We start from the raw sequence: 25,964 nt of genomic DNA, 5'->3' as shown, positions 1-25,964 counted from the left end.
TTTTGCAAACTAGAGAACATGACAGGGAAACCTTTTGCATTATTTATTTTTCAGTAGCAAAAGTGAGTAGAAATTGAAATATCATTGTAACTTATAATTACTAGCCCCTTAAATTTAGTATGTAGAAAATTGTACGTTGAGTGTTTTTTGTTTTCTTTGATCTTTTGAGTAAATTTTATGGTAGCTGTCTGCTCAAAATAAATGGGGTCCCATTGCAAGAAGCAGGCAAGTCTTTCACTGCAGACTGTGATGGTCTCACCTATGTTTTTCTTACTGGAAGGAGTATTTCAGTTTTATATCTACTGGTTGCTGTGGGTTTTTTTTAGGCTTTAAACAAAGATAGTATGAAATTGTCTACTCACTTAAGTATGCTGGATCAGGAACTGTGTGATAAAAGTACACAGCTTCAGGGCAGCACCACTGAAGATAAGACAGATGTTTTGGAAAACATTCAGGTTCTCCAGACGGAAAGAGATCAGCTGCTCAGAAGAAGAAATAGCGTGGATGAGAAACTGAAAGATGGTAAAGTGTTGTCAACTGAAGTAAGTAAGCACCTCTGAGATAAATATGGGGTTTAGGTAGTGTTGTATAATAAAGCATTCCAATCAGAACCTAAAATGTCTCCGAATATTAGATAAGCTAGAACCAAGGAACTGAGGCTGGGTACTTTTGTAAATTGCAATGTTAAAACACTGCTATGGTAGCACCACTTACATAGCAGTGAACAAAGTTTATGTTCAGAGGGACTTAATTCAGCTAGTGCCTTGACAAACTCCACTGGCCTAAGTATGACAAAATCAGAAACAAGGGAACTAGAAGTTCATCATAAGCAGATATTTTAATGTCAGGACACAGAACAAGGCAATGTACTCACATAGTGATACTCCTTGATTTTTTCATAGGATTTTGTGAAAAAGCAAAGTTCACCTGAAGGCCTCCGTGTTTTTACAGCAAAAATAAATCATATTACCTGGATCAGTGTAATTACGTTGAAGATACAATAAATTCATATAAAATGCACAGATCATTTTTTAGGTCTTGAGAAGCAGTATGTGGCTGAGGTGGTAATGTGCCAGAAAGAACCCTGCTTGCTTCCCTCCTCAAAATCTTCTGCCGTGCTTCAGGCCATGCCACTTCACTACACAAGTATGGTCACCAAACTCCTTACTGACCTGATTCATTCATTAATCCACAGAAAACTGGCACAACCAAAAAAATAATAGTAGAAGTCAAACTATGGGAAGGATGAGGGAAGGATAAAAAGGGAAACATAACTTCTGTTTTTGTGATGAACCATTTGATCGACCTCTGTTGATTATGGAAGGGGTACTATGGCATAAAAAGACAAATGTTCTAGATTTGTACTCTACTTCTTCTTTTTCCCGTTCCATTCTCTATGCTACTACTAGTTTGTCTTGCCCTTAAGTTTAGTTTCACTCCTGAGAATGAAGTTAAAGAATGTCTTATGTGTAGAAAGATTAATTCTATGTGTTTTTTTTAAAGATCTCACTCATGTCTCTCTGTAGGAAGAACATGTGCTTTTCCAGCTGGAAGAAGGAATTGAAGCCCTGGAGGCTGCTATTGATTACAAGAATGAAAATATTCAGAATCGCCAACACTTGCTTAGGTCATCTTCTCAGATTCTTTCACAGAGCGAGAATAACATAATAGGAAAACTAGTTTCCCTGTCTGCTGCAGAGCTGAGAGCTATCCTCTTCAAATATTTCAACAAGGTTTGTCTTGGCTAATGAATAATATTTTATACTATTTTCTGTTGCTATTCTAGATAATGAAATGAAATGGTGTCAAGAAATAAAAATAAATTTAACAAGTCTTTTGGTGAAAATCTCTTCAGGTTATTAATTCAAATATTCAAATATTTTTAATTTTTACATTAACCTGAATAGGATACTTGTGTGTTAACTTTGTATATCTTGTTTTGGAGTCATTAGCTTAAAAGGTGCTGCAAATCTGGAAATTTCTTTGCCCCTCTCTGGTGCTCTGTGTTGCTAAATTTTGGAGCATCAACATATTTAAATAGCAGTGTCACATTGAAATTCGTCCCAGCTGCAGGCTTGATAAAGCTTAGGCTAGTATTCCTACATTTTTTTCTAAATCCTGTAGAAACTCTTTTTGCATACACTGCCTGCAATGTGTTCAGCCAAATACTGAAGAATCATACTGACATCTGGAAACATAAAAATGAAATGCATTAGGACATGGTGTGTCTTTGTGACCTAGGGCGAACCTTGGGTGATTTTGTGAAAAAGTTTTCTGTGGGATGCAAGTTTGAAGTTTTCCAGAATCAGAAAAACACTGTTGTTTCAGTTTAAATTCTGCACTCAGTATTAAAAAAATCCACAAGTCCATGTAATCAAAATGAACAGAGCTCATTTCTAAAGTGTGAGCTTGTAGCAGTGGACAAGTCCATTTCCAATACAAGCTTATAGCTTATAGAGACCATTGGTTTTTTTTTAATCTGTTGAGCAAAAGGGTAAAAGCTTTTATGGAAATGGTTTGATAAATCAAAAGAACTGTATTTCTTTCTTAGATTGTTGGCCTACGTAAGACTGAACATAAATTACAACTGCAGATTGAAGAACAGGAAATGAAGGTCATAGACCAGCAAAACATAATACGTGATTTAGAGTCTGCACTTGAACACATCAGGTTGCAGTGTGACAGGCAGCTGACCCTACAACACAAAGAACATGAGAAAAAACTACAGCTAATACTGCATCATTTCAAAGGTATTTGCTTCCTGGGGGAGGATTGTACACCAAGTATTATCTTTAGTCACTACTGAGAAATACTATATTCCAACTGAGAAAAAGAAGAATAGGGGTCAGAGATATATTTTGGCTGTCGCTAATTCTGATGTTGTGTAGGATGCTGAGGAACAGTCTGCATGTATGGAAAATTGAATATTTTTTTAAAAGCAGTATCAGAATTGTTTCCTTTTCATACTGAATTTGCTGATATTGGAAAGTTGAAAGTCCTGCTGATCTTGATCTCCTAAATACTTCTATTAAAGTATTAAATATTCCTGGCAAGCAGAGCTGGCATAGCCTTTTTGATCCTGCATCAAACTAGCTGAAATGTGCACACTGCAAGCCAAGTGTCAGCAAGATTCAAGACATATTCCATCTAGTTGGGCATCTTGATTTTTGGCACAGAGGTATTTGGTTCTTAAACTAGTTTTACTTGTCTTAGAACAAGAGACTGAAAGTATTGCGGAAACCTTGAAAGGGTATGAAGTAAAAGTCCAGCAACTGGAAAAAGACTTATTTTTCTATAAGAGAACCAGCAGAGAGCTGAAGAAGAAATTGAAGGGCCTTTTTGGAGAGTCATCCCATCAAATATTGGCATCCACTAAAAGTAAGCATATTATCTTAAAATATTTATGCAATTGTCAATAGGCCATTTGAAGAGTGGTAAACACACAGAGGTATATCAGGTGTATATAAAAATAATATTTTTACTGAACTAACTGTTTTTCAGGAATATATTACACCTCTCCCCCAGTTTCACAGGAGAGACAATTTTGGTTTGTAGCTGTAGCAGTGGTATACCAACAGTTTAAATTCTTCTCCTGTTTTCTCTGGATTCTAACGTAATTTCAGCATCTACAACCTCAAACTGTTGTGGTTAACAAAGAGGAATTATACTACCTGAAAGGGTCTGAATGATGTCATAACTAACAGCTTTATCATATGCCATGCTTTCAGATAGGCTGCTCCTAGCACTTGATTTCATAAAAGTTACTTACTGGGAGATAGTCAGTGAAGAATTCTATATTTTCAGTTACTACCTTACTTTAGTTAATTACTTACTAAGGGTAAAAAAAGAAAGGATTACTTACTAAGGGTAAAATAAAGGATTTATATACTTGTAGGGGGGAAAAAAAGCACGCTTTCTAATGTGTTTCTGTGCCTTGACACAGAAACCCAAAAAAAACCCAAGAAACAAACCAACAACCGTCTGCTACTCTAAGTTTTTAATTGTTCTGTGCCCTATTTGCCAGAATCCAAACCTACAATAGAGCTGGGTGGAGGAGAAAAGAAGGCTCAATTTCTGTCACTATTTTCCTTGTCTCACACCCCTCAATACCACCAACAATCCTTCACATGCACAATGCAGTCTTCTTGGCTCTGTGTTTCTTCTTAAGGCTCAGCATGACTGGTTCTTCCTGGTAACAGATGCTTCTGTTTCTTTTCACCTGGGCAGTGCCATGCCTTCCTAACACACAGATGCTGATCACATATGTGTGGTTCCCAGAGTGAATTAAGGTTCATCTTTGGCCCTCTAGGCAGGATTAATTAGCCTTCACATTAATTACTATAAAGTACACTGCCAAACTCTGAATATGAATATTCTAGCGGTTGGATTTTGAATGAGTGTGGGAAATACTATTCTGTGTCTAGTGTACAAAGCAGCATGTAGTTCAGGACATGTATCCATGTGGGTAAACACCCATCCTAGCCAAATTGTAGCAAGGAGAAGAAGGGAGATGATCCCAGTGAATTTCCAACTTTTTCAAATACATACGTTTGTAAGTTTTATAAGAAATAGTCTATATTTAGTTATTTTTCTTTTGAATACATTTTGAGGAATGCTGCAATACAATGTAATAAAAACACTTCATAATTTGTTGCTGATCTTTAAAAATAGTAAAAGCCCTGTGTCCTTACAGTCAAATCTGCAGAATGTGTTTTGTGTGTTCTCCTAGTGTAACTGCTGACTGGTTTTGAATATATGACTAATTTCGTATTTGGCTGTCATGGTTCAGTTGTTTTAAGACTATCTAGTAAGATACATTACAAGTTAGAATGGTGAGGCTTGTATTACCAGCACCTAGCCAGAGGAGAGTAACAGCTGAAACTGCAGATGGTTTTGTCAATGTGAATGTTTTTAATAGAAGGGACAAAATGTGAGGTGCTGATCCTTTTTTACCACGTTCACACTACAAGTTACTGATGCTGTAAAACAATGTTGACTAACTAATACTTCTGGATGGCAGGCACTCAGAAGAGTTGTAACTTGTAGTTATTTATCTCCTGATAAATTTCATTCTAGATAATAGTGCCGTTGACAAAGCATCCAGTCAAGATGAAGCAGAAGTTGCTTCTGAAGAATTCAAGTTGACAGTTAACCCTGAAACCAATAGTCAACCAGGAAAAATAAAAGAAATAGAGAGAACAAGCATTTCAAGAGCACAGCAGAATTCATGCAAGCTTGGAGAAGGTGTTTCAGAATTTCAGTGCAACAAAGAATGTTTGTTGAGCACTAATGATGACAAAAGAGGAACAGATGAAGGTCTGCCTTCAAAATCTCATCCTCAGCTACCTTCTGCCATGCAGAGAAGAGAAACCATAACACAGTTTCAGGGAGTAACTCCAGTAAAACTATCTCGCCGAGAGCTACGTCATATTCCTCCCTCCGAATTATCTTTGAGATGCTCAAGCTTTGGCGCTGGTGTCAGTTTTCTTGCTCCAGATTCCATTGAAATGGATAAAAAGTCTAGTGTCACTAAGCCATAGTTGCTCTTCATTGCACTTTTAATAGCTCTTGCTAGTGAAGCAATTGTATTAGATTTCTTTGTTCGTGGTTTTAGTTATCAACCATGGATAAATTAGTAAGTGTTCTTTAGTTCTTATTGCTCACTGTGAAATTGTTAGATGTTATCCTCACACATTTTCAGTGAATCTGAGATGGATTTTAATTAACACAGTATCTAAGAACTTTCTTTCAAAGGGCTTTTAAGAAGTTATTTGTATTGGCTTGGGTGTTTTTTGCAGTAACTTCAAAAAACATAGATGCACTGCACTTGTGTAACTTAGGTTTCCGAGAACAATATTGTACTTGACTTTCTTGGGTCAGAAACAATAACAAACTAGTTTATTTGGCTACATAGCTAGAAAACTCAGTTGCCAGACTGTCACCTAGTATTGATAATGACTGGCTTCTGTATGCTTTTTATCTAAAAATATTTTATACGAGCCATGTTTGAGATAAAAATTGGTACCTAAAGATACATTTGTTTCTGAAAAGGAACATGAAAGTACTTCTTTTTCTTTTTTTTTTTTCTTCTTTACAGCTTCTTTATGAAATTGAGATAATGGCTTGTTTCACTTTCTGGTTTTGTTTGTTGGGCTTTTAAAGAATTGCACTTGATATTTATTTCTGTACTACTAAAATGGAAAAAAAAAAAAAACAAACCAAAACAGAGGACCAAATTCAGCATCCTCTAGGTAAGCCAGATGGACCAATATATTATTTTATTTGTACTAACTGTCATGTGCTTTCACAGACAAATCATTATTCTAGATTCCATATCTCCTTGAGAGCAAGGACAACACATATCCTCTGGTTTACTGCTATACTATTGTTGGTAATGCATTTAGGATGAAAAGAAAATCTTTTTTTGTAAGAGGACAGTGGTCACTGAGATGCGTACACTTAACAGCTACACAAACTTGAAGGCAGAGACCAGAATGTCTGCATTTAAATGAGAGTAACACTTCTAACCGTAACTCTCTCCTACCTAAAGAGTGGCAGTACTGAAAGTAAGGTTAGTTTTATTTTAGTGGTGGACTTCAACCAGTCATGCTTGACAATATTGTCTTAGATTATTAGAGGTACTTCGGAAAGAAATTTTTGCTTTCTGCTGTTGTCTAGGGAAGGTCTTGTGTATAGCATGTGTGGCTACAGGTGTACAAGAACGGCAGTTTTCCATGCTGCAAACACAGTTCAAATCTGTCCACGTTATTAAGATGCTAATACATCATGATAAATGGACCTATTGTCTTGTGGCACATTTTAAAATTTTCTGAGCAGGCTGCAAAATATTTCATTCTGATCAGACAGATCAGAAATAAACCAGATCAGAAATAAACCACTTAATATGTCAAGTGATTGTATCTTTCACAGTTATACCAAGTTATTACCTATTGTTCACCTGAATTGTGGTATAGGGATTGGGCTCCTTCTTGACTGTTTTTGGATTGGGTTTGATTGTTTTTACTGTCATGGAAGTACTGAGTCTTAGGTAACGTTAAGTTTAATATTAGTGTATGTATCATTCGCTTAATGTTTCTAGTAAAAAAGCAATGAAGAAAACAAGTAAATATGGTTTCAAATGTGTCCTTATTTACTACATCTCTGTATTAAGTGAAGGAATTGTTGAAAGCATTTCTTCTAAAGGCAATACTGTGCATTGCCACATACCTCATACTACCCTTTAAGTAAGCATTAATTCCTCTTATTTTGAAGTTTCCACAAATGAAAAAAATGCTCTTTATGGATGCAAAATAAGCAAGGGAAAATGTAGGAAAGTACAACTCAATCACTAGTAGGTGTCAGCTGGTGCTCTGGAGGTGCAGGCTACTCTTCACTTAGTACTGCACACGGCAGAATTAGCCCATGCAAGTAGTCTGGCTTTCAGTTGGTTAATGGACGTTTTATCCCATCTATACCTATTATGGCTTAACCCCAAACAGTAACTAAGTACCATGCAGCTGCTTGCTGAGGCTCCCCCCTCCCAGATGGGATGGGGGGAGAGAATTGGAAAGAAAGGAAAACTTGTGGGTTTACTAGGACAGCAAAGGAAAATATTATAATAATAATAAATATTAATAAAAATGTAAAGAAATAATGATAATAGAGTATACAAAATGAACGATGCACAATTTCTCACCGCCCAACGACCGATACAGCCTGTCCTGAGCAGCAATCACAGAACAGAACCAAGAGCTATCTTGGAACGGTCTCAACAGAGAGAAAGCAGGAGTGCTGCCCACCAGCCAGTCTCCCTTATATACTGAGCATGACGTCTATGGCATGGAATAATTCTTCTGGGAAGTTTGGGTCAACTGTACTGGCTGTACCTACCTCACCACCCACCCCCCGCCCCCAGCTTCTTGCACCTGCACATTAGCAAAATCTAAGAAGCTGGAAAAAGTCCTTCATCTCTTGGCAACAAGTAGTAAAATCAGTGTATTATCAACATCTTCACGTACCAAATCCTATACTAAATCCAAACTATAGCAGCTACTGGGAAGAAAATTAGCTCATCCCAGCCAAAAGCAGGACAATACAGAAACAAAGTTTTGGTTTTAGGTGAGATTGAACAGGTATTTTTTTTTTAGGTGAGATTTAACAGGTATTGAAACTCCAGCTACCTGTGTGTGGTGAGGGAACTTTTATCCCGGCAAAGCAATTTTCAATCCAACTGATTTGAAAGTGCCAGCTTGAACGTACTTTTATTGCACAGCCAACAAATAGTGCATCAGTTGTGACTCGCACGGTCAGTGTGTGCTGATTAAGCTGGGTTATTCTATGTAAGGCTTCCAATGAATCCGAAAATATTCTGTGAGAAAAACCATTTGCAGGGCCTCACTTTAATAAATTCAAGTTTTATGCATTTCTAGTACCACGCAAGTTTTATTTGACAGTGAACACTGAACACGATATAGGTATATGGCAAACGGTAACCTCATTGGCCTGGTTTACTGGTGCTATGTTTTGTAATCACACAAGACACGGGCAGCGCACCACCTCAAAGAAACAGTGCAAACGCGCAACGGATAAGGGAGGTTTCGTGCCAGATGGGCCGCATGCCACGGTTGCAAAGCACAGCGCTACCGTTCGCCTCGCGTAACGGACGCAACCGCCACCTCCACTCTTCAGGAGTGTGCGCCCCGGCCGCCCGCGCCCCTGGCGCGCGCCACCGCGAAGGGGCCCGCGGGAACACGCGGGCGGGGATTCACCGTTCGCCCTCCGCCCACCAGAGCAGCGTGGGCCCCGCGCCCTGCAGCTTTTTGATCCCGGCAGGAGCCCGTACCGGCCGGTGGCGGCCGGGCGGGCGGCGAACCGTCACGCCGCCGTGACGCGGCGCCAGGAGCGCAGCGCCCGCCCCGGTGCCCCGCGCCCAGCCAACCAGCGGGCCGGGGGCATTAACAAACCCGCGGCCCCACCGCCCGTTATAACCGCCCGCCATAACCGCCCGCCCGGGGGCAGCGGAGCTGTTCGTCTGTGCGCTCCTCTCTTTCCAGCGGCGACCCGGAGTGAGTGTCCCGCGGGGGGCGCCCGCCTGCCCGCCTCTCCACCGCTTCCCCCCGGCTCCCACCTGCTCCTCTCTTCGTGGCGGTCGGGGCTCCGTGCCGCCCTGCCCTACCCTACCCTACCCGCGGTGGGAAGCGGGACGGCCGCGGGCCTGTGGCTGTGCCTGCCGGCAGCTTTTTCCGAGTGGGCCTCACCGGGCTCTGGCGGGGAGGGGAGGTTTTGGGAGCGGGAAATCGGGGCGGCAGGTGCGGGACGCGGGGCGGTTGGCCTGGGGCGGTTGGCTCCGCGAGGCCGCAAGGCTGGGGCGGCTGTAACCGGCCCGGGAGCTCCGAGGGGCGGGCGGGTCTCGCCGCCGCGATCTCCGAACTGTCCCGGTGTAACTTCCTCGCCTCTTCTTGTACGGAGCCGCCGCTCTCCCCAGCCTCCTGCGCGGGATGGACGGTCGGGCTGCGGGTCCTTGCGGGTAACGCGGGCGAACTCGGGCTGTGCTCGACACTGGGGGTGGGAGAGCGGGGGCCGGGGGGTGATGTGTGCCTGGCTGGGGAATACGGGCGCCTCTCCGCAAAACTGGCTTTTCCTACCTGTCCGTTATCTTCAGTGGCACAGAAAGTTGTGCTTGTGGTTGTGGGTTTTGAAAAGAGATACGTTAAATTAAAAAAAAAAAAAGGCAGCTACAGCAAAAATGCTGATCGTAGTTAGAAACCAAAACGTCAATGGGACATAGTATTTACTGATCACTGTTGTATTTGGTTATTTAAGGTTGCTAATATGTATTGGTATCTAAGGAAGCTATTATTTTTTTTTGTTGCATTAGTCACACACAGTACATTGAACTTCAAGTTTCAAAGCTTGTTAGGTAAAGCTTCCTAACTTTAAAGCTTAACTAATTTCCTTTAACGTCTTTTGGGGAGGGAGGAGGAGTGGAATCACAGGAAGAAAATCAAGGACGTTACACTGTCAGTCAGCATCCTGTGCTCAAACTAAAATCAGACTTGCCTGATCACTTGTACATTTCAATTTTGAGTTTAAAGAATCTTTACCTTTTACCTGCCATGGGTTTATTGCTGCTATGTATGCCAGTGCTACAACTCTCAAGCAGATTTCTGAACCAGGGTTGGTTTCTTTTTTTTTTGGCTGTGAAGTTACTTGTGAAACTCATTGACAAGCTGATGACTAAGTAATTTTAAGGATTTAGAGCAGTTTATTGCAGCTTTATAGCTTTGATCACATGGCGTAAAACAAAAGCAATTTAAATTGAGAGAGCTCATCCAACTGGGAGGAGTTCCTGTGCAAAATGTCCTGTGAATGCAGTGATAAGGAAAAGCAGATTGAGCTTGTTGTGGTAGTTGTATAAACAGGCAAAGATCAATATGTTATGTGCAGCAGGTGAGAAGGTTGAGTGCCAGTAGGGAATGGACATGTTACTTCATTTAGAAATGCACATTGTGTATTTTAGGTTTACAAGCAAGTACTGAAGTCAGTCAATACTTCAGGTGTTTGCTAAGAAGGATATTTAGTGTGACAATACCCTATTTCCAAAGTTTTCTAAAATCAGCATCTTTATTAGCAGTTTATTTGACAACAAAAGTGGTTAAATAGAAAATGGGTTATATTTTGGGGATATTCAGCATGTTTTCCTTGAAATAGTAAAGTATTAAATTTAAAGCTATATGGGTATTTCACAGATGCTAAAAGGTGCACTACTTGCCTCAGACTAGAGGTTCCTAAATTGTGATGTACTGCTCACTTCTTAGAGGTGCTGGAACACTTGCCAGTTAAATGGTAACTAATGCACATGTGCAGAGTTGCACGCAGGCCAGGAAGCTGCTGATGCTCAAACAAAATAAGCTTGGGATGTGTGCTAAACTCTTCTTAGTAGATGCATTGGACATTTTACAGTACAGCTTTTAAAACGTAAGTATTTCAAAAGCTATTTCACCTGCAACATGTGGGTAAATGTAACTGCTACAAAAAGTATTTCAAGTTACAGTGACACCAAATGAGTATGTTTTTATTGCTGCAATCGTTTGTTACATCATGTCTAAAACTAGACTGAAGCTCTTCAGGGCATCAACTGATCTCCTGTTTCTGACATAATACTTAGTACGCTTCAGGGAACTGAAGTGAAAAAGATACCTTTTCTTTTCAGTCATGTCATAATTGAACTTTCTAAGTATATCTCCTAGTTTACCAAGAACTTAAGGTAGAGTAAGCACTTTTTGCTTACAAATCACTGAGACATGTTGTAGTAGTACATTACATGCTTCATAAATGGGACCAACTTGGTATAATGTATTGATTTAGTATCAAATTCCAAAATAATCTGTTCATGTAGGCTGATACGAGCATCTTTATAGAACAGTATGACCTAGGAAGGAGTAGAAAAAATTACTATTTGCTAGCCTTAACAAATGCTTATATGTTGCCTTGAAATTGTATGGTGTATCATGCTTATGTTGTTTATACATGAATCTGAATAATATGTCATTTTGGTTGTAGAGCTCTTCACAAACTCTGTAGTTTCAAACAGATTGCAGAGACAGTTGAGCCAATAGTTTGCAAAGCAGAAAGTTTTGAAACTGGGTCATTTACTGGTGCCACCTGTGTATCCATGCCATATAGATGTTGCAATTTTAAAATCCATTATCTGATACTGATCTTTCCAGTAACATAAAAATAGAGGGTTAATAACTTTCTTGGTACATTAGAGAAAGTCTTCTCAGAAGCATACGGCTAGTGCTAATGCATGACATACATGGAAACAACTGCAAGTGCAGATGTTCATCTGTTGGGCTTTTTTTGGCTTGCTGTCTCATTTGAGATATTGATGAGCTGTGTAGATGCCACAAGCATGCTTTGCTTCCTTTTACTGCTCTTGGAGATTTTTTGCTGTACTCAATATCGTAAGGAAAGCAGTTGTACGTAGATAGCTAGGCTTTGGCCAATTGACTGTTATGAATGAATAACACTTCTCAAACTGCCATGTTCTTTCCTGAACGCATTGTAAGGTTGAAATTGTTTTTTACAAAACACTGTGGTATTTTAACACTGTTTTTGTGTGATCAAAAGCCTCAAGCTTGAGACTGTCAATGCCTGAATTTTCTAAGACTGTTCATGTTTTTAATAATTAAGAGCAACACAAATTACAATTGTTAAAGGAAAAGAACAGTCTTTTAAAGGGGTGACAAGCATCTATGCTTAGCTGAAAACTTTTGAGATCAGTCCATTAGTTTCCTGGGGGTGGGGGAAGAGTAAACTCTTGGAACTGAAATACTAGGTACTTGGTAAAATTTGGCTGTCAAACTTGTAGGTATTGTATTAAAATGTGAAGTATGACATGGCAGTAGGCCTCAGTGAATCATTGGATCTGTCTTTAAGTGTTGTGGAAGTGGGATGATGAGAATCTACTGTAATATGAATAGCTGTATTGAAATGTCCTGCTAACTGAGTTAGCAAGGTTAACAGCTCTTCTAGACTTAACTGAAAAATAATCTGTAATCTCATGTATTTGCAATTTCCTCTACAAGCTCATTACTATCTGTTTTTCTGGTCTGTGGAAACAAATGTAATTTATGAATAAACTTCTGTAAATTAGTTTCATGTTTTCACTGAAGTGTTTCAGCGAATTATAACAGTAGAATTCCATAGTACTTGCTTAATATGCTTGTCAGCTGGGCACTTAATTACATGCCAGCTACAGTTGGACAGCAAAAGTATACCTGTTATATTTTTGTTGTATTTCTTGAAAAGAGAGAGAAGAGTTTGCAGCCTTATTTCGTAGTGATGTAGAGCTTCAGCTACTATGACTAACAGTCCAACCTCTTTTGATATTTCTTTATCTGTTCTAGAGTGACTAATAATTGTGTCTTGATGGTGTTTTCTGTTAAACTGTATTTCCAAAGAATCCACCTGCTATCACTGTGGCTTGAAAATATTGAATGTTTTCCAATTGTATGGGCAAAAAGACATATTTGACACCACTAGCAGCTGCCAGCTTATTAAAGATTGTGTTGTGCTGTTTGTTTATATGAAAACCAAAATATATCGCAGTAAGCAGATAGAGTAGAAATGCCAGGCTTTTGACTGGTAAGAGTCGTCCTGTAGTGCACTGATTCTTTTAAAGCCAAATACAGTAGAGAGTTTACAGACTGGAAGTGTTAAGACTGTTGTAGTGTGGTGTAGTGCCAAGACCACCATCCAGTATTGTAAGTTTGTATTGTAGCATGACTGAGCACTTAATCTTTGGTGCTATTTTTCTGTGAAGCTGTATCCTTAATCTTTTTTCTTGAGTTTCAGGCTTCAACTTACTGCTTGTTCAAGTAGTAAGTAATAGCACAACATCTCTCAGCTGTAACTAAGTTCCTAAGCAGGGTAACTATAGACCTATTGAGTATTAAAATGCACTTAAAAATACACACACAAAACCAGGAAAATCCATTACCCTGTTATTTAATAATTTAAAGAGAATAACAAGTGCTAATTACTTATGATGTTTTTAGATGTGACTGGTTTTTTTTGTGATCCATGATTGTGGTCTGATCAAAGAGTCTGAACATCAGCATCAGGTGGATTCACAATTTTAATGTTAAGTTTGTTTTATTCTTAGGATACTACCAGCTTCATATGATCAGCTTAATTTTCCTTTTTTGAAAGAAGTCGAGTAGGATAATTTCTGTATTAGAATACTGTTCTCTTTGTCTTCAGTAAAGTCAAATAAGAACAGTTCCAGCTTACTTGCTCTTTCTCTTTCACCTCTGAGAAATAAAATGTAAAACTCCTTTTTAACAGTTCTTTTGAGTAATGCTCACAATGGTGACCATTTACCATAGCATTGGTAACATAGCATTGTTTCCTATTAATATATCTAAGCATCCTTGGAGCATCTATACAAGTTTGTCCTTGAAAAAATCTGGAATTTAGTAACAAAAACAATCTCTTGAAATTTCCAGGGAGTCTCATGTTCTTCTGTAGTAGTAGAGATTAACAAGAAACATTTGTAGACTATCTAAGCAGACAGTCAATTTCTTATGTTTACAGTTGCCAAACTGTAAGGATTCCTTTCAAACAGTGCTTTTAAAAAGTATGCACTATTTCATTACACCTCTCTATGTAGTACATCAGCATAACTACTTGTCTGTTTTCTATAAAATTTATTATTACTGATGAAGTAACATCACTTTCAGTCTTCTCCTAATTCACTAAACTTTCCATGGAAAAATTGCTGTTAGCCAAATACTCTTATGCCAAAACTAACTTTTACCCGAGATAAATTATTTATACTTTGGAATCGTGTCATGGGGATATACACATTGGTTATAGGTACAGGGGGCAAGGAAAGCCTAAGTGTGTTTCCCAATTCTGCCTCCCTCCAACACATCCTTTGTGCTGTAAGAATAGGTGAGCTTAATGTTTGAGAACAGTACTGGTCACAGTTCTGGGCTTGTCTTCCTGTGGAGAGAACCGCTTGTTGAATCTCCAGTGGCTTGGGAACAAAATGGTACTACTTGTGAGACAAGAAATAAGGCTGCTTACCCAAATCTGGAGCCTGCATATGCATAATACCTACTTGCTTTCTTTCTCAAATCATAGGTTTGTCAGGCTGCAAGGATGGCATCTGAAACAGTTTTTGGAGCAGTACACTATTCCCATATCTTCCTGCCCCCTTTCACCTCCAGATCATGAGGGCCAACTTCTTTGAGAGACTTCTACTTGTTTTTTTTTCATCAAACATAATCTCTCAGGACTAAATGTATTATCCTAAAATAACTGTTCTAAAGATTATTCTTTCCTCTTGTAGCTCTTGTTCAAATACTTAAGGTAATAAACTTAGTTTTATTTCTTTACATTTTTACTGAATATTGGGGATTTTTTAATGCTAGTTGTGCAGCTAACAGATACGAATTATTGATACTTTGGTCAAACAATGTTTTCATTGTTATTTCTGTGCTACTTTCCTAGGAAATCTAGTAATTAAAAAGAAGCCACCTCAGTATAATTTCGGATGTGGCAATGGCATCTACTGTAATAAGTTCAGTTCCTACCACTGCATCTCGTTTTGCTTTACTGCGACTTGAAAGTGATACTGATTCGGAGCCTGGAAAAGGAAGAAGTGGCCGAGGTGCTAGTAAGTCTCAGGCTTCAGGGGGAAGATCATCTACAAATGAGAAAAAAAGAAAGAAAAGGAAAAAAAAGAAAGAACAGCAGCAGAGTGAGGCCAATGAGGTAAAGGGATTATATTTTCAGTGGTGGGTAAGGTTATCTGATAAATAATTTTTGCTATCCCTGACAAATCATTGTTTTGTTTTTTTGTGGAACAAGTGCTACTTAGTCATAGAGACTACCTTTTTTCTTTGTTTTTTCTTCTTCTTCTTTGTTTTTTTTTTTTAAGAATTCTTTATATAAAAGTAGGATGCTCCCTACTGTAGAAGTTGAAAAATTTTAATAACAAATTCCTAGGTTTTACTTTTTTGACAGCATGAATAGTTAATTTCTGATGAAGGGAATAATCTTTTAAAAAAAGTGATTGCTAGGAAACAACTTGTTTTCAGAGGTTTGTAGGTAATCAGTTCTAGTTGCCTGCTTTGACAGCCAGCATGTTAAAATTCAAAGATGCTTTCAAGGTTGGTTTTTTGGTTTGGGTTTTTTTTTGTTTGTTTGTTTTTTTTCTTTTTAGGAGATAGTTAGACCTACCTACTCTGTCTGAAAAAGTTTACAGTCTGGTTTCCGAAGTTGCAATCTTCAGCTGTATTCATCACTCCAGCCTCCTAATCTATTAAATCCAGAGCCCCTTTTTTAAAATCTGAATTGAGGGGTGAAGAACAGTGGTGATTTTCTGACACTGGGATTCTTAAACCTCAGATGAAATCAGGGTTGTGAAACACTGGCACAGGTTGCCCAGAGGGGTGGTGGATACCCCATGCCTGGAACCATTCAAGGCCAGGTTGGATGAGGCTCTGAGCAACCTGATCTAGTTGGAGATGTCCCTGCTGCTTGCAGGGAGGTTGGACTAGATGACCTTTGAAGGTCCCTTCCAACCCAAACTATTCTACGTTTCTATGAAATGGAAATTAAGAAGTGAGACTGAAAGAATTGTTCCAGGATTCTAGGAATGGGAATTCTAGATTGCTCTGTCTGACAACTGATCTGAGATAATCTTTCTGCCTAAAACTGTATATATCTTTTGTCAAATTTAGTATGTAAAACAAACAAAACCACCAAACTAATGTTTTTTTTCCTATAGTATTGAGTATACTTCAAATATTTGAAATTTTAGTGGTTGCAGTAATGCTAAGTGATTTTTCAGCTTTCATGCTGTTCTTCTTACATTGAAGATTAAGTTTTCAATAAGTGTACCTTGCTGTTTCTTTATGTCTGCCTTAGCAGCATCAAAACTTTTAATGTCATCAACATAATTGTGTGTAAGCATATGCATTGCATATATCTATAGAAATTCATTTGCACATATGCCTGTGATGGCAGAGGCAAGTAAGGGCTGACTCATTTTCTTCACCCCATTTTCTTCACTACTATGTTTGTGGCAATGCTCCAGTGAAATTATAAATTGGGATGGTCTGCACCAGTGTTGTTGCCAGCACTGTAATTCAAAGAAGGAAGCAGGGGTTGTAGTGCTGGTGCAGACAGCAAGAAAGACGGTAGCGAAGCAAAAGGCAGTATGGCAAAGGACTGTTTAGAGGGGAAGGAAAACAATTTTGAAGAATCTGCATGATTGCTGGATTTTAAGTAACTTTAACTTAAAGTGAGCTGCCATTTTAAGAAGGAGTCATGACACTTGATAAGCACACATCAAGGACAACACTGTTACTGTACTTTGTTTCTCTTTATTTCATCTTTCATCTGATACACTTTTCTCCCTTCCAGGAGCCTTTATGTTAAGGAAATCTCTGTCTCTAAATTGATAGTAGATTGTGTTGGTGCCTTTATTTTCACTACAAGTAAAGACCAGAGCATTAGTTAATGTTTAAGCTTGAGCAGTGAATGTCTTTGAGCTGCCAAATCTGCAGGTTACTTGTTCACAATCAAATTCTATAATTATGTAAAGTATTTTTAAAATGGCATTGTTGTAGCCATATTGTGCAGTGATCAAAAGTATTTCTTACTGCAGGTTCTTAAAATGTGACCAACTTTAGATTGTTGACAAACTGTCAAGACTGTCTACACTACTCCTTCTGCCTGAACCTCTATTCCTCTGCTGATGCCAAATCTGTCTATACCACCTTTTCTTTGGTGTTATATTTAATGTGTGTCAGGTGTGAGCACATCACAATACCTGATCCAGCATGAAATCTGTCTGACACAGTTATCTGTTCAGATTTTTTGAAAGTATTTCCAGCTGGCAAAATATATTTACTTTTTATTTTCTATTATGTGGCTGTAGTGTTTCTGATCCACAGTCTTCCATAATTTTACATTATGATGTGTACCATAAATGATTAAACAAAAATGTATCCAAAATGACAAAGAGTAAAACACCTGCATATGTTTGCATGTGTCTGAATGCTTTTGTTAGTCCATTAAAACTGTTTCTGTATACTTGTCACCATTTTGATTAATGTTAAAAATAACTTTTTTTTCAGCTCAGAAACCTTGCTTTTAAAAAGATTCCTCAGAAGTCCTCTCATGGAGGCTGTCTGTCTCAGCATGAACAAAAACTACACACTGCTATGCAGAAGGACTCTCAGGAAGAAAACTGGCAGGAGTGGAGACAAAGAGATGAGCAGGTACGTCTTACTGTATTTAGCTGTCTTTGGCTTTCCTGAAATATGCTACTCTATGAAGTTAAATCTCATGTATAAAGATAAATGGCTGGAGATCTGGCAACAAAATACTGCCACATAGACTGAAAGATTTCTGTGGAATTTTAGGCCACATCTTCTGTCAGATACAGTTTAGAGCCAGTACATGCTGCTCTTTGCACACCTCGTAGCTGGACTGTGGATACTGGAGTATTGTAAGAGAAATTTATATTATTTGGACAACAAGTGGAAGTACTGCCATGGAAGGATGGTGAAATGCTGTGGTGGGAGCAAAGCTGGGGATATTTTGGTGGAGCAATCTATGGATATACAGGACAGATCCATAGTAAACTAGGCTTGGTAAGGTTGGTGTTAGTTCATGCTTGTTAGGCATGAAATAACTATTCCTTTCTAGGTAACAAAGAACGCTTGACCTCTGAGTGCTGACTGTCCTTTAGCACACTAGGGCAGTCTTGTCAGTGTAAGAACTTCTGTTTTTAATGTTAGAACATCGTTTTCGTTATAGTATTGTTAGTACACTTAAAGAATACAATAGACATAAATCAAAGACTGTGTCTGTATGAAGGCCAATATAATGTTTTCACTTTGTGTGTTCTTGCAAAACTACCACAAACAGAAATTACACAGCAAAATCCACTTAATCCAGAACAGTAAGATAATCTTCACCTTGAACAAACAATAGTTTGCTGTTGTTCTGATGTCAGTTAGGAGGAGTACTTACAGTTAAAATTAGCCTTTTTGGTTCTTGACTTGAATTCAGCATTTAAAATACTCGGTTTTGATACTGAAGAATGCGTAGTGATTTTCTTATTATATGAATATTCTGAATTGTTTGCAGTACTTCAGCTATTTTAGACCAAAATAGCACAGATGGACAAAAATAATTTGTTTTAGTGCATTTTTTTTTTAGCTGGTGCCTAAAGAAATGTTTTGGTACACTTTATTCTAGATTCCTTTTAAGTAATTGTCTGCTATGGACTCATTCACTGTGGGTGTTAGTTTGAGCTGTCTTGCTATGCTTGAAGATGCCCTTCAGAGTAACTTTGCACATTTTCAAGGCAAACTGCTAGTAAGTGACACCAACTGGAGTTAGAAAGTTTCATGAAACTGTTGAACTTCTATGCTGGCAGCTCCTAGGATGTTATTTTCTTTTACAGATAAATTTTCAACTTATGTCTCACCAAAAAAGATGGTATTGAACTGCTTCTTGTTCTAGCTAAGACATAATACAGAAAGCTGTAGTAATGAAAGACTGACATTGGGATACTGTACTTGGTGGGGTTTTTTTTGTTGCTAGTGCTTCAGGTGCCTCCTTAAACAGAGTATGGCCAGGCTCTTTACAGGCTTCTAGATGGTTGTCCTAGCAGTGGAGTAATGACCTAATGATCCTCTTGAAAATTTCTAGAGCTAATTAAGTTCAGAATTACTTCTTAAGGTACAGATCTGCTTTGTTCAGTAATTGCAGGTTTTTTATTCTGTGTGGTATGAAGCAATTATTTCAGGTAAAAAAGAATATTATAGCCTAATTACTGGGTGGTTAAATGGTCAGATAAAGTAAACTCAGTTATAAACAATCAATTTTTACTAATTTTGCTCTTACTGACATATAGGCTGTGAAGTTACCTTGGGGTTCTTTTATTTTAAAAATAACTTTAGAGCAATTACCATAGTTGTAACATATGATAGTTACAGTTCTAAAGACATATCTGTCCCATTTTTGTGAGAAAAAAGAAATAGCCAAATGCTGTCACAGTTCTTCAGGTTGAAGACTGCTTTGCAGCACAGCGATGTTTTGAACCAATTCTTCTGGTCACAGCTGATAGCATAAAGACTGGAGGTGCAGTGAGGATTGTGAATATTTTTCCAACACATCCTGTGTTAACTTTTCTTTTGCTACACTAAGTATTTAGTGAAATGGTTGACACTAGCATGGTCACTGTTGGACTGCAGTGTTGATATTTTGTAAACATTAATTATTTAAACTTTGTTTCAAATTATTGGTATGACTTTGACACTATAGACTTTCAGTCAGCCACAGAGGTTACAGTGAATTTTTCTGGTTCACAAATGGTTTAAAGCATTGGGTTTTAGACCTCAAAGTGCCAAACAGTTGCCCTAACTGCTTTAAACTTACTTTTAACTTTATAGAATCGTAGAAGAGTTAGGGTTGGAAGGGACCTTCAAAGATCATCTAGTCCAACCCCCCTGCAAGGAGCAGGGACATCCCCAACTAGATCAGGTTGCTCAGAGCCCCATCCAACCTGGCCTGGAATGTTTCCAGGAATGGGTCATCTACCACCCCTCTGGGCAACCTGTTCCAGTGTTCTACCACCCTCATTGTAGAAAATTTCTTCCTAATATCTAATCTGAATCTACCTCCCTATAGTTTAAAACCATTACACCTAGTCCTGTCACAACTGGCCCTACTGGAGAGTCTATTCCTGTCTTTCTTGTAGGCCCCCTTTAGGTACTGGTAGGTCGCTATAAGGTCTTTCCAGAGCCTTCTCTTGTCCAGGCTGAACAGCCCCAACTCTCTCAGCCTGTCCTCATAGGAAAGGTGCTCCAGCCCTCTGATCATCTTTGTGGCCCTCCTCTGGACCTTCTCCAACTGGTCCATGTCCTTCTTATGTTGGGGCCTCCAGAACTGGACACGGTACTCCAGGTGAGGTCTCACCAGGGCAGAGTAGAGGGGCAGAATCACCTCCCTCGACCTGCTGGCCATATTCCTCTTGATGCAGCCCAGGATGCGGTTGGCCTTCTGGGCTGCAAGGGCACATTGCCAGCTCATGTTAAACTTCTCATCCACCATCACTCCCAAGTCCCTCTCCTCAGATTTGGTCTAAATCCATTCCCTGCTCAGAATTTTTTTTTTATCCAGAAATTCTTAAAAATGTGAATATTGGTATCTGGGTAGAAAAAGAAATTGTTCCTTCTGATTCCTGTCTTAAAACAATAACAAAAACATTTGCTGTAGCTCAAACTATATAACATGAAGCGCATGTCTCATTAGGATATTCTCAATAAAATACACATAATCAATAAGATTCCTTTTAAAACTGTTATTTCACTGTTTGTAGATGCTGCTCATACATGACAGCACTGGTAAACATTGAATTACCTTGTTTTTTCTTACATGAGGGGCAAAAAGGACACAAGTGAAAATAGTGAGGAATTTAGTTTAATTATAGCATATGCATTTTTAGGCTCTTGCTGAGAATTACTGAAAGCCTGTGTGTCCCCACTGATTTCTGCAGTGGCTTACTAACAAGGTAGTAAAGGACTTTTGACCCTGAAATAAAAATTAGAAAGTAAAGGCCAGTGTTACACAAAAAAACATGACCCTTCAATATCCACACCTGTGCTTTATTTTTATTATTATCACCAACAATTTCACTAATAACTTGTTCTGTTGTCTGTAATCTTGTTGCCCGTATTGTCATAACAGTTCCACTTCAGCATATGCATTCAGTGTTACTTTCTTGAAGTAATGAGTTAGTGTTTGTGTATCACTTCTGTTAAATTATTATTTGTTGTGTTCTGTAAGACTGTAATTTGAAGTATCCATGGATAACCCTGTTTAAATAATTGTGATCTTAAGGTAAAGGTAAATTTGATTACAGACATAAGGTGCAAGTATTACCGACTTGATGCTTCGAGTATACAAATGAGTGAAGAAAAGCATATGCTTTTGGGTAGGTCTGAAAAAGCAAATTTGCTGATCACTAACCTATCTAGTCAAACTGATCACAGGGACTCAGTGGATACATTACTGAGGTAATTCAGATAGTTTTTCCTCACACTTGTTCAAAACATGGCCCATTCAGTTGTATTCTCTAAACAATGCAAGAGGAGGTGGGGCAGACACTTGTCTAGCTTCTGTGTAGTTTAATTGTTAACTGACTTGAAATAAAATGTGGGATTTTTCTGCTCCAAGCTCTTTTCTTTCCCTTCCTGTGACTGTGCCAAAAGCATGACTCCAGTGTGATTTACATCTGCACCATTCCATCCTGCTGAAGCTTCCTTACTTTTATTGGGGGATGTTGCATGGTACACATGTGTATGGAGGGATTACTCTACCTAAGTTAAGTGTCTTTAGCCATCTAGCAGTGAGGTCCTCCTCTCAGCCCACTGAATCTTGAGTTCTGACAGAGAATGAAGCCTCACATGGAGAGTGTTAAAGTCCTTATCAGCTGTTGCTCATGTACTGGCTTACAATTTCTTCACCACCACTTTAAGGAATATAAAATAGGGTCTATGTATAGCTTTTTAAGAACAAGTTGTTATAGTAGAGGCAGATAACAGAGAAAAAAGGTAAAGGAAAAGAGAGAAGCCATGCTTATGTTGGTGTGGTATGGGTTAAAGGAAGAATCACTTAAACTATTTTGAAGCCCACATTAGCACCACTCCTAAAACTAGCAGGAGACAGTAGTTAAAACTTACAGGAGATCCCTGTAGTGGGAAGAAGAGGTAAGGTATTCTTTTGAGATGAAGATAAGAAGTGTTGGAAGCTTATGAAAAGTCTGAGTTTTGTTACAGGAAAGACAAGGGACCAGCTGCAAAGTGGGTTCAGAAGACTTGAGAATGCAGAATTCCCAAACAAAATAGCATTATTCCACATCTATGACAATTTTTTTGAAAGGCTTGTTTGACAGAATACCTTGTTTAGTCCAGGTTGCATCAAATGTCAATCAGTACTTTGAACTGTTCTGCTGGTTTCTACATTTTTTGATAGGTTTAAGTGGTAGTGAGCCTATAGCTGTCTATGCTGACACAGTCAGGCTATGCATAGAAGCAGGACTGAAGGTGCTTGGGAGACTAGAGGGGACATGACTGGTGTCCTGGCTTCAGCAGGGATGGAGTTAATTTTTCTCTCAGTAGCTGGTGTGTTTTGGATTTTGTATGTGAAGAATACTGATAAACACTCTGATACCAGTTGTTGTGAGTGAGACCAAGGACACCGTCCTGCTTTCCAAGTCTCGCTAATGTGCAGATGCAGGAAGCTGGGAGAAAGACAGAGTAACTGACCCAAACTGGCCAAAGAGTATTCCATGCCATAAATGTCATGCTCAGTATATAAGTGGGGGTTTGCCAGGGCGGGTATCTGCCTTCCTGGCATCCATCTCTCTCTCTCATTTGCTGGCATCGTCCCCTCTATCTTGCTGGCCCTCTTTTTTGCTTCTTTGCTTGCTGCCTTGCTGCCTGGTTTCGTTTCCGTGATCGTTGCTCAGGACAGGCTGTATTAGACATTGAGACATCGGCTGATGAGAAAATGTACATTGTTCTTATATTCTGTTATTATTGTAGTTTTCCTTTGCTATTTTATTAAATTGTCTTCATTTCAATCCACACATTTTCCTTTCTTCCGAATTCCCCCCCCCCCACAACCCCTTCCTGCTGGGGAAGGGGAGAACGAGTGAGAAAATGAGTGGTGACTTGGGCTAAACCATCACAACTGGCTCTGAGAAAATTCAGGTCTAAAGCTCTCAACTCAGCTGCTGCTTAGAAGTAGGGACCTTTGTACAGCCAGCTTCAAACACTCAGTCTTGCCCCGAACTGAATGACTGCTAGGTAAGTAAGTTATGGTAGGGTTATTGTTGTTATAAAGATCACATAACGCAATTTTTGTGCAGTGTAATAGTTATAACAACCTTCTGGTAGTACTAATTCTTTATAATTATTTAGAAGCTTTTGTGCTAAACTGTCATCTTACACAAAGGTGAAAATCTGAAATTCTTCTTTCTTGTGAGTTTACCTTATTTTTTTTTTGTGTGTTAATTGTTCTCTTTTTGGTAGTCTAGGTTTTTAAATACCCGTTCTCTCCTTTTTCATCATGTTAATGTTGAGTTTTTCAGTGTAGTAGACTACAAGGCCTAATTTTTGGTAGGTAACTATCATTGTCAAACTGGATTCAATAGTTGTGAGCAAAAACCAGGTCATTGACTTTGGGGGAATTTCCGTCAATTAAATTTATTGTCAGTTATCAAACCTGTAATTACTGATACTGAAAGGAAACAAACAAGACCCACCTCCTGCTACTGCAAAACCCCTCCTCACCATTCTGGGTTCTCTAGTCCCCTTGCTGCAGGCTGTGGGTGGTGCAGAACACAGGGTTCCACTGGTGGAGGCCCCTCCACTAGTAGTGCTCTGGTGAAGATTGTCCTTCATCTCTAGGACTGACAGCACCCCAAAGCCTTTGTGAAATCTTGTAGCAATTTATGTTGAGAGCACTGTGTTACTGTATTTCAAATAACTGCTCAAAAAGGGCTGGTTTACTGTGGTAAAAACTAGAAGCCATTCTTCGGTTTTCTCTCATGTGAGACTGATCACATGAATTGTTGCACAAACAATTAGGAAGAATGTGTGTGCTTTTACACTATATAATAAATCACTTTTAGGCATATGTAAAGCATACAAGGACTTCTAAGTTTTTTTTCAGAACATGGTTCCTATAGACAAAAATGCTAGTGTACATCACACAGCCCAGTTTGAGCCAAGTACATCTAAGACCACTTAAGTCATTTATTCACTTTAAAAGCTATTGTAGTTTATTTTGGAATGACTGAAAAGGACCCCAATTTGAAATTCAAAGAACAAGAAAATGATGGTTAAAGTAATCATTTTTACTAATTAATATTTCAGTTAAGGGCACGAAAAGGAGAGAGCTATGATGAACAAAGCTTCCACTTAGCAGCATCTCACACAGGGAATTGTGGTGATTCCATAAGACAGTAGACCTCAAAGGAACAAATACTGCATTCAGAAAAACTTAATCTTGGTTAACTTTGCTGTAAACAGTGACATAGGTTATTAACAGTTTATACACTTAGTTTACCTACTATCTGCCACGACTATAGCATCTATATCCTCTAGTTATTTTGGCTCCATTGAACTTACTGACACTGGTCTTCTCACTTCAAGTTTAAAGAAATCTCATGTAAATAAATAATCAAGATACTAACTATATTACATAAAGATGTGCACAACTTACTGTATCCTTATATCCATCACAAAGTTTTCTGAAGCAAGCTATTTCTTTACTTTTGATAAAAAAGCTATATTAGCTGTTAATATGGCGTGTGCTACATCAGTGAAACTTGACTTTTGTGCAATTGTAGTGATATGTGTATTGAAACAGAAATTTTAGCATGGTGTTAGTGGTTTTGTCTGCTTTTTTAACAACCTAGTCACATGAAATGTGTTAATTTTGTTTCTTCAGCTGACATCTGAAATGTTTGAAGCTGATCTTGAAAAAGCATTGCTGCTAAGCAAACTAGAATATGAAGAGCACAAAAAGGTATTTGCAAGATTCATTCTAATGTAAAAGCTGTACAAGTTTGAGGCTTGAATTCTAAAAAATAAAGCAAAAAACTTCCTATAAGTGCCGTTTTCTTTATGTAGATTGTTTACTTACACTGTTCAGAGAAATACTGGGTTTGAAAGAAACCAGTTTGAAAGTATTGGGTGGTTTGATTTTTGTGGGGTTTTTTAATTGGCCTATAAAGGTGGAAAACCAGTTTTACTTTTTCAATTGTCTGGCATATAAATGCACTGAAATTTTTTAGGAGTACCACAAGAGATCCTGACCTTCCTCAGAAAAAATCCAGCACACTTGAAGAGTAAGAGTTAAAGCACTGACTTCTCCTTAGGCCTTAAAATGTTAGTTATAAAGTTATAACTGAAGTGTTAGTTGAATCATTTGCATTTTTGCTAACATCTTTTCTCTGGGTTGAGTGTAAATATTTTAATTCTAATAAGCTGTACACATTTTCTTAGCTGGTCAGGATGCTATTTTCTGAGTAGTTCTTAATGAAACAGTGAAGAATTGATCTGAAAAAGAATACCTAGATAACTTTTTATTTCTAACAAGTTGTTTCTTATTTGCAATAAATCAAAAGCCAATGAAATGTTATTAAAACAGGTAAATAAATATAATTATGCATCATAAAGAAATATTGCATGTGCACTCTTCTGCAATTATCTCTGTACAGTACTTCAGTTTTTTGAGGGAGAGTAAAAATTTATCCTTTGTTTTCAACAGCTGTGGTAATTTACACACTAAAAGTTCTTTTTTAAAATGAAGATAATCTTCAGGCATAGCAGCATTGCATCATTTGTAGACTCTTTGAG

General features: G+C 38.4%; 2 protein-coding genes across 2 annotated transcripts in view; both read left to right on the top strand.

Moving 5' to 3' along the window:
• KIF27 (kinesin family member 27) overlaps positions 1-6,167 on the top strand; it is a 28,353-nt gene extending 22,186 nt beyond the window's left edge. The window contains exons 14-18 of the mRNA XM_086769954.1: positions 327-542; positions 1,527-1,733; positions 2,552-2,750; positions 3,214-3,378; positions 5,077-6,167. Of these exons, the coding sequence (XP_086626080.1) occupies positions 327-542; positions 1,527-1,733; positions 2,552-2,750; positions 3,214-3,378; positions 5,077-5,540 (1,251 nt within the window). The 3' untranslated portion in view covers positions 5,541-6,167. The remainder of the gene's footprint in view (positions 1-326; positions 543-1,526; positions 1,734-2,551; positions 2,751-3,213; positions 3,379-5,076) is intronic.
• A 2,747-nt stretch (positions 6,168-8,914) lies between these two features.
• The window catches only part of GKAP1 (G kinase anchoring protein 1), a 29,568-nt gene continuing 12,518 nt past the window's right edge, over positions 8,915-25,964 (top strand). The window contains exons 1-4 of the mRNA XM_086769826.1: positions 8,915-9,065; positions 15,022-15,285; positions 17,658-17,801; positions 25,054-25,131. Coding sequence (XP_086625952.1) covers positions 15,073-15,285; positions 17,658-17,801; positions 25,054-25,131 — 435 coding nt within the window. The 5' untranslated portion in view covers positions 8,915-9,065; positions 15,022-15,072. The remainder of the gene's footprint in view (positions 9,066-15,021; positions 15,286-17,657; positions 17,802-25,053; positions 25,132-25,964) is intronic.

Source organism: Chlamydotis macqueenii, chromosome Z, assembly GCF_036417535.1.
Source record: "Chlamydotis macqueenii isolate bChlMac1 chromosome Z, bChlMac1.mat, whole genome shotgun sequence".
Lineage (NCBI taxonomy): Eukaryota > Metazoa > Chordata > Aves > Otidiformes > Otididae > Chlamydotis > Chlamydotis macqueenii.
This window is presented reverse-complemented; position numbering and strand designations above follow the sequence as displayed.